Source organism: Pelodiscus sinensis, chromosome 1, assembly GCF_052426305.1.
Source record: "Pelodiscus sinensis isolate ZL-2025 chromosome 1, ASM5242630v1, whole genome shotgun sequence".
Lineage (NCBI taxonomy): Eukaryota > Metazoa > Chordata > Testudines > Trionychidae > Pelodiscus > Pelodiscus sinensis.
In genome coordinates, this window is record NC_143052.1 from 353,971,874 (window position 1) to 353,980,083 (window position 8,210).

The 8,210-nt window shown below is 62.0% G+C and overlaps 1 protein-coding gene across 1 annotated transcript; it reads left to right on the plus strand.

Annotated features, from left to right (window-relative positions):
• Positions 1–253: 253 nt before the first annotated feature.
• LOC102443516 (olfactory receptor 52B2-like) lies at positions 254–1,216 on the plus strand. The gene has a single exon (XM_075922577.2). It carries the CDS (start codon positions 254–256, stop codon positions 1,214–1,216), a length of 963 nt encoding a protein of 320 aa, XP_075778692.2.
• Positions 1,217–8,210: the final 6,994 nt, after the last annotated feature.

The following is an 8,210-nucleotide window of genomic DNA, read 5'->3' on the forward strand; positions in this document are numbered from 1 at the left end:
AACCCCAGTAGGGTACGTCCTGCATGACCTAATCATCTTCCCATTCCTGAAATGGAGACGTTCTGTAGCAGGAGAGTGTGTCTGCTCCACGGTCCCACCCAAGAGGCTGCAGTCACACCAGGAAGCTTTGATGATGTCTCTGTTTCTGTCCCCAGTTGCACTCTGATCCCACCTGCCTCTCCAGGTCTCACTGATTTTCGATTTTGCTCTTAGCTCCTAGAAACGGAAGAGAAGCTCCAGGGGACGGTGTAGGATGCCAGCCGACAATCACAGCGTTTTTCCCCCCGCTACATTCATCCTGACCGGCATCCCGGGTACGGAGGAGTCTCAGGTCTCGCTCGCCGTCCCCTTCTGTCTGATGTACATTGCAACACTTCTGGGGAACTCTCTGCTCCTCTACATCATAGCGACAGAGCGAAGCCTCCATGAGCCCATGTACCTTTTCCTCTCCATGCTGGCTGCTGCTGATCTGCTCTTGTCGACTACCACAGTGCCCAAGATGCTGGCCGTGTTCTGGTTCAGAGCAGGAGAAATTTCTTTTGCTGCCTGCCTCACCCAGATGTTCTTCGTCCATGTCATTTTTATCTCCGAGTCGGGCATCCTGCTGGCCATGGCGTTTGATCGGTACGTTGCCATCTGCAACCCCCTGAGATACACCACCCTGCTCACCAAGCCTGTGATCGGGAAGATCGGGCTGGCGGTTCTCACAAGGAGTTTCTGTCTCATTTTCCCTTTCATATTTCTCGTGATGCGGCTGAGGTTTTGCAGAACCAACTTCCTGCCACAAACCTATTGTCAGTACATGACCGTGGCCCGGCTGGCCTGCGACAACCTCACAGTCAACCTCTGGTACGGCGTCGCTGTGGGTATTTCAGCGTTTGGCTTGGATGCTGTGCTCATTGCTATGTCTTACCTGCTGATCCTCAGGGCCGTCTTCCTGCTCCCCTCTAAGGGTGCCCGGCTCAAGGCCCTGCGCACCTGCAGTTCCCACGTCTGTGTCATCCTGATGTTCTACCCACCTTCCTTTTTCTCCCCTTCCGCACACCAATATGGGGATGTCATGCCTGGTTATATTCTCAACCTCCTGGCCAACAGCCACGTGCTCATTCCCCCCATGTTAAACCCCATCATTTATGGGGTGACAACAAAAGAGATCCTGAAAAGTTTGATTAACCTGTTCGATCGAAGCTGTAGGAGAAACTTCTTGCTGAGCTAACGCAGGCAACAGAAAATGCTTTGCCAGTTGGAAGCTGAAGTCAGGTTTCCATTTGCACAACAAGGTTGTAGTAGCTATGGACTTCCACTGTTTTGGGCTTCAATCCTCTTCTCTGTTGCTATTCGAGGTTGCTCTAATAAAATACATTTCCTCCCTCACCTTGTCTCGCTAATCTCCTGAGAACTATGGGGCTCCAACAATGCTGCGTATGTCCACACAAGGCAGCCAGACCATGAAAAAGGTGTTCGAACTTGCAAGGAAAAAAGAAACCAAGAAAGAACAAAGGTAAGGTCACCAGGAGAGAGCACCGTGTGGGCATCTCGCCTGTGACACGCTGCATCTGAGCTGGAGTGTGAATGGCAGTGGGAAGTTGGGGGAGAGGGACTCTAGTCTATTAGTCTATGAGACTAATTCCAAAGCCAACGTCTGGGACCCGTCTGTGATCCCCGGGGTGGGCTCTGTCATGTTACTGGATTTTGAGGGGAGCAGCCAGATCACTGATGCACCCGTAGGTGGGGGAGTTTTGGGGGCCCCAAAAATGGTATAAAAGGGGGGCCTTGTGGGGTGTTGAATAGAAACTTACTGTCTGCTAATCCTGTGTACACTAGTCATGTGACTGTATAATGTCCGTGTGTGTAGTTAGGAATCTGTAATCTGTGTGGATACTGAATATTTCTCTGCATGTGGTTGAGCATTGGGCAGGGCCCGGCCTATGGACATGCTAATCAGGGAGGCCCTGTGGGACAATGGCTCTCAATGGGCCAAGGACACACCTCAAGAATGAGTGGTGACTCATACCTAAGGGCTACCAGCAGGGAACACAGGAATAGTGGGCCAGGTGACCTGCTGTAGCCAAGAAGAGACCAGGAAGGAGGAATAAAGAGGCCATGTGGTCGACTCCATCTTGGTCTTCAGCTCAGCACTTCATCCCAGAGGCAGCATTGCAGGGATCAAAGAGCTGGAAAGAACTGTGGACCCATCCTGATCCTAGGATGCGCAACAAGGACTTTTAAGCCAGCAGCTGTAACATCTCTGCTAGAGCCTGCATCGAGAACTGGGAGATTCGGTGCATGTAACGTACTGTACTTTAATAACCTGACTCTCATGCTTTTCTTTCTCGTGGTATTAAATCTTTAGATGTTAGATTCTAAAGGATTGGCTCAGAGTGATTTGTGGGTAAGGTCCAGAGGGTAAATTGACTGGGGATCTGTGGCTGGTTTTTTGGAACCGGACAGAACTTGTTCGGGGTAGGTGGGATTGGGTGCTAGGACCCCCCACCTGTGTATGAGGCCCGGGGCCATCTGGGGCACAGATATTGCTGGGCTGTTGAAGGGGTTTTTGCTCGTGAGGCTTCAGGCAGGCAACTGAAGCGCTCTGTGGGACTGGTTTGTGGCCTGTTTGGAGAGGTCACCAGTCTGGGGGCTGTAAGGAGCCCCAATTTGAGCAATTCGCCCTGAGCGGACGCCCTCAGCTGTGCCCAGACACGGCACGGTCCGTCACAGGCTCACGGGCCAGAGAACGGACAGAACAAGCTGATTGCGCCCGGCGCCCTGCAGAGAAAGCCGCTGGAGACGTCCTGTCGGGCTCGGTACACCTCAGCCCTGGCCAGTTCTCCCGGACACAGGGAGCTGCAGCGGAGAGGTCAAGGGCAGAGAGAGAAGCCGCCAGTGCTCCACACACTGGCTGGAAGGGTAGGTGGGGGGAGCTCTCCTGCCACCCGCCCCCGACACCAGGCTGGAGGTCACCACAAAGCACCACGGTGGAGGAGGCCGCCGAGTCAATGTCCTGGCAAGGCTCCGTGCCCCTGCCTGAGCCCACCGCCTGAGAGCCCTGCCTGAGAGCACCCACCTGAGCCCCCGCCTGAGAGACCCCGTGTGACGGCGTGTTGGGGGTTCCCCGTCTCCTGCACCCCGAGATGGCACAAACAGACTGCACCAGCCAGTGGAATAGAGGAAGTTTATTGCCTCTCCAGGATACAGCATAGCACAGATGTAGTCTGGTCACAGAATTGGGCTAGGATGCCTCAGGCCCCCTTGAGTTGGGGGGAGACTGGGCCCCTAAACTCCAGCTCCTCTCCCTAGGCTGTCTCCTCCATGCTCCCCGACAGCCAGCAACCAACTCCCTCCCTTCCAGCCCTGCCCCCCAGCCAAGGCAGCATTCCACCTTCCTTTGTTCCTCTCCATGGGGGGTGTCTGGCCACTGGTTTGCATAGTGACTCATCCTGTTTTGCTGGGTCGTGGTACCCACGGCAGCCAGTGGGGGATCCCCCAGAGCCAGCAGCATAGAAACCAGCCAGGTACCCCCACTACGTCACAGTTCTCCCCCCTCCGAGAGCGAACTGAGCAGGGTCACTCCGCTCGTGACCTAGGGAAGTTCGGGTCCTCTGCGTGGGAACCCGCCCCGGGGACATGGGTGCTCCCCTTGATTCAGGCCGGCCATGGCAAGGCCCCACATGAGTTGGTTTCCTCCGTCCACTCGCCGCCCCGCTCCAGGGCGACTGGCACAGGCCTGTCCTCGGGGGTCACACCCACCCTTCCACTGGCCTTGATCTCTGGCCAGGGTCTCTCGGGCCGGGGCCATGAGCCCAGTGAGCCTTCTCTGGACAGCCAGGGCGGCTTCCACCCCCGATGCTCCATCCAGGGAGGACTTCCCCTCCCATAACTCTCTCAGCAAGCCCAGAGGGTCTATCTGGGGTAGAGACCCCCAAGCCGCTTTCCTCCTGTCTTGGGCCTTCCCGCCCCTCTGGCAGGAGTCACAGGACCGGCAGTACCGCGGCACGGCTGTAAAGATTCCCGGCCAATAGAAGTGCTGGAGCAGCTTCAGCCGGGTGCTCCGGATCCCCCGGTGGCCCCCAACGGGGGAATCGTGGGCCAAATACAGCAGCTTGAGGCGATACTTTCGGGGGACGACCAGCTGCCGCTCTACCCTCCATGCCCTCGCCTTCCTGGGGGGGAGCCACTCACGGAACAGGAGCCCACGCTCCCGCAGGAATCTCTCCTGGCCACCTCTCCCCCGGGGCCGAGCTGCACGGAGGCCAGCCTGGTCCCTCAGCCTCTGCAAGGAGGGGTCTGCCTGCACCTCAGCCTGGAATTCAGCTGCTGAGGCAGGGATCGGGACCTGTCCCCCACCTCTGCCTAGGTCCGGAGTCCCAGCCTGGCTGGACCCCGTGTCCACTGGGATGGGACCCTGAGGACGCTGCCAGGAGTCCTTCCCTGGACCCACGTTGTCAGCCCCCCGCTGGCTCTGGCTCCAGGTAGTGACTAGAGCCCGCTGGGATTCATGGGGCCACTCCTCTAGGTCATTCCCCATCAGCACCTCGGTGGGCAAGTGCGGGTGCACCCCCACTTCCTTGAGGCCCTCCTTGGCCCCCCATTTCAGATGCACCCGGGCTACAGGCACCTTAAACGGGGACCCATCTATGCCCTTCAGGGTCAGCTGCGCGTGGGGTAGTATCCGCTCCGGGGCCACTATGTCGGATCGGGCCAGAGTCACCTCCGCCCCCGTGTCCCAGAAGCCCGTCACCTTCCTACCATCCACCTCCAGGGGTATGAGGCACTCGCTCCGCAGGGGCCGTCCTGCCCCCACCCGGTACACGGAGAAATCCGCCTCCTGAGAATCAGACCTCCCAGGGGAGGTGCACTGAGCATCCTTCCCCTCTCTCTGAGCTGAGGTTTGCCTGCCAGCCCCTGCCTCTGGGGCAGCCTGCCCTTCCTCCCGCCCCAGCCAGTTAACCCTGGAAAGTCCCCGGTCCTGGGACCTGGTGCACTGAGCCCTCTTGTGGCCTTTTTGCCCACAGCGATGGCAAGTTAGGCTTTGGGCTGTCTCTGTCCAGGCCCTGGCTGGTTCTCTGGGGCGCAGACGACCTGTTCCTTGGTCTCGCCCCGTAGTTGACTCCCTCCGTCGCTCATCCGAGATCCGGTCTCTGCGCGGCTCCCTCTCTCTCCGGGACTCCCGTTCACACCCGGACCAGCTCTCCGTGAACTCATCCGCCAGTCTCCCGGCCTCCTGGGGGTTCTCTGGTCTCCGGTCCTTGAGCCACAGCCTCAGTTTGGGTGGGCACGCTTCATAGAACTGCTCCATCATGACCAGCTTGAGCAGCTCCTCTGCGGTCTGGGCTCCGACTCCAGACACCCACTTGCGGCAGTATTGCGCCAGGCGGGAGGCCAGATCCACATAGGTCTCCCGTGGCCCTTTCTGTACCCCCCGGAACTTCTTCCTGTACATCTCGGGGGTCAGCCCGAACTTGTGCAGCAGGGCCTCCTTGACTCGGTTGTAATCCCCTGGCTGTAGGTCCTCCAGCTGACTGAGCACTCCGGCCGCCTCCTGGTTCAGTGCGGGGATGAGCTCCTGCAGCCAGTCAGCTGGGGGAACCCGTTGCAGTCCACAGGCCCTCTCAAAGGAGCTGAGGAACCCGTCTATGTCGCCCACGTCCTTCAATTGGACCACCACGAGCCTCTCCAAGCGTCTGGCAGTCCTGGGACCCTGGGGCCCATCCGCACTTGGCGCAGCCGGTGCCCCGCCGGTTCTCCGCTCTGCCATGGCCAGCTCATGCTGCCGCTGCCTCTCTCGGTCCTGGCGGTCCTTCTCTCGGTCCTCTACTTCCAATTCCCTGATCCGCAGCTGGATCTCCAGCCGCCGCAGCTCCGCTGGGCTGGCCCCTGCCCTAGATGGGCTACGGCTTGCAGGCCTCCCGGGAGACGCTGTCTCATCTCTCCGGTGGGTTCCAGCGCTCCTCCCCCTCTCTGAGCCTGACACACTCTCAGGGGGGGTCTGGCTGCTTCCCCTGGGGACAAGATCCTGGCCCCGTGGCTGGTCATTCTCTTCCAGCTGGGTAATCAGCTGGGCCTTGGTTGCTTTCCGCACCGGCAAGCCCCTCTCTCTGCACAGCCCCACCAGCTCTGCCTTCAAGAGTCGGGCATAGGCCATCTGCCCGCTGGGCCCCTCGGTGCAGACTCACCAGTCTAGTGCTGCAGCGCCCCACGATTCCCAGGAACCGCTTCGCTCTGTCTCCAGCACGCCTGGCTCCAGGGCTCTTGCTTCTACAGCGCCTTGTCGCTCACCGCTGGGAGCTCCATCCACGGGGTGCAGTGCATCCCACTTCTGACACCAGTGTGACGGCGCGTTGGGGGTTCCCCGTCTCCTGCACCCCGAAATGGCACAAACAGACTGCACCAGCCAGTGGAATAGAGGAAGTTTATTGCCTCTCCAGGATACAGCATAGCACAGATGTAGTCTGGTCACAGAATTGGGCTAGGATGCCTCAGGCCCCCTTGAGTTGGGGGGAGACTGGGCCCCTAAACTCCAGCTCCTCTCCCTAGGCTGTCTCCTCCATGCTCCCCGACAGCCAGCAACCAACTCCCTCCCTTCCAGCCCTGCCCCCCAGCCAAGGCAGCATTCCACCTTCCTTTGTTCCTCTCCATGGGGGGTGTCTGGCCACTGGTTTGCATAGTGACTCATCCTGTTTTGCTGGGTCGTGGTACCCACGGCAGCCAGTGGGGGATCCCCCAGAGCCAGCAGCATAGAAACCAGCCAGGTACCCCCACTACGTCACACCCCGCCTGAGAGCCCCCACCTGAGCCCCCGCCTGAGAGCACCCACCTGAGCCCCCGCCTGAGCCCCCGCCTGAGAGCACCCACCTGAGCCCCCGCCTGAGCGCCCCCACCTGAGCCCCCGCCTGAGCCCCCGCCTGAGAGACCCCGCCTGAGCGCCCCCGCCTGAGCGCCTGCCTGAGCCCCCACCTGAGCCCCCGCCTGAGCCCCCGCCTGAGAGCCCCCACCTGAGCCCCCGCCTGAGCCCCCGCCTGAGAGCCCCGCCTGAGAGCCCCCGCCTGAGCGCCTGCCTGAGCCCCCACCTGAGCCCCCGCCTGAGCCCCCGCCTGAGAGCCCCCCGCCTGAGCCCCCATCTGAGAGCCCCCGCCTGAAAGCCCCACCTGAGAGCCCCACGTGAGAGCCCCCGCCTGAGCCCCCACCTTAGAGCCCCCCACCTTAGAGCCCCCCACCTGAGAGCCCCCGACTGAGAGCCCCCACCTGAGAGCCCCCACCTGAGCCCCCACCTGAGAGCCCCCGCCTGAGAGCCCCCACCTGAGAGCCCCACCTGAGAGCCCCCAACCTGAGAGCCCCACCTGAGAGCCCCCCACCTGAGAGCCCCGCCTGAGAGCCCCGCCTGAGAGCCCCCCACCTGAGAGCTCTGCCTGAGAGCCCCCACCTGAGAGCCCCACCTGAGAGCCCCCAACCTGAGAGCCCCACCTGAGAGCCCCGCCTGAGAGCCCCCGCCTGAGAGCCCCCCGCCTGAGAGCCCCACCTGAGAGCCCCCCGCCTGAGAGCCCCGCCTGAGAGCCCCACCTGAGAGCCCCGCCTGAGAGCCCCCCACCTGAGAGCCCCCACCTGAGAGCCCCCCGCCTGAGAGCCCCGCCCGAGAGCCCCCACCTGAGAGCCCCGCCTGAGAGCCCCCACCTGAGAGCCCTCACCTGAGAGCCCCGCCCGAGAGCCCCCACCTGAGAGCCCCGCCTGAGAGCCCCCACCTGAGAGCCCCGCCTGAGAGCCCCCGCCTGAGAGCCCCTGCCTGAGCCCCCGCCTGAGAGCCCCCGCCTGAGCGCCCCCGCCTGAGAGCCCCCCACCTGAGAGCCCCCGCCTGAGAGCCCCCAGCCTGAGAGCCCCCGCCTGAGAGCCCCGCCTGAGAGCCCCCCGCCTGAGCGCCCCCGCCTGAGAGCCCCCCACCTGAGAGCCCCCACCTGAGAGCCCCCGCCTGAGAGCCCCCGCCTGAGCGCCCCGCCTGAGAGCCCCCCACCTGAGAGCCCCCCACCTGAGAGCCCCCACCTGATAGCCCCCGCCTGAGAGCCCCCCGCCTGAGAGCCCCCGCCTGAGAGCCCCCCACCTGAGAGCCCCCACCTGAGAGCCCCGCCTGAGAGCCCCCCGCCTGAGAGCCCCCACCTGAGAGCCCCGCCTGAGAGCCCCCACCTGAGAGCCCCGCCTGAGAGCCCCCAGCCTGAGAGCCC

Bases quoted from the DNA above. Each gene is read 5' to 3' on its own strand.
- LOC102443516 (XM_075922577.2), top strand. From the start codon at position 254: ATGCCAGCCGACAATCACAGCGTTTTTCCCCCCGCTACATTCATCCTG.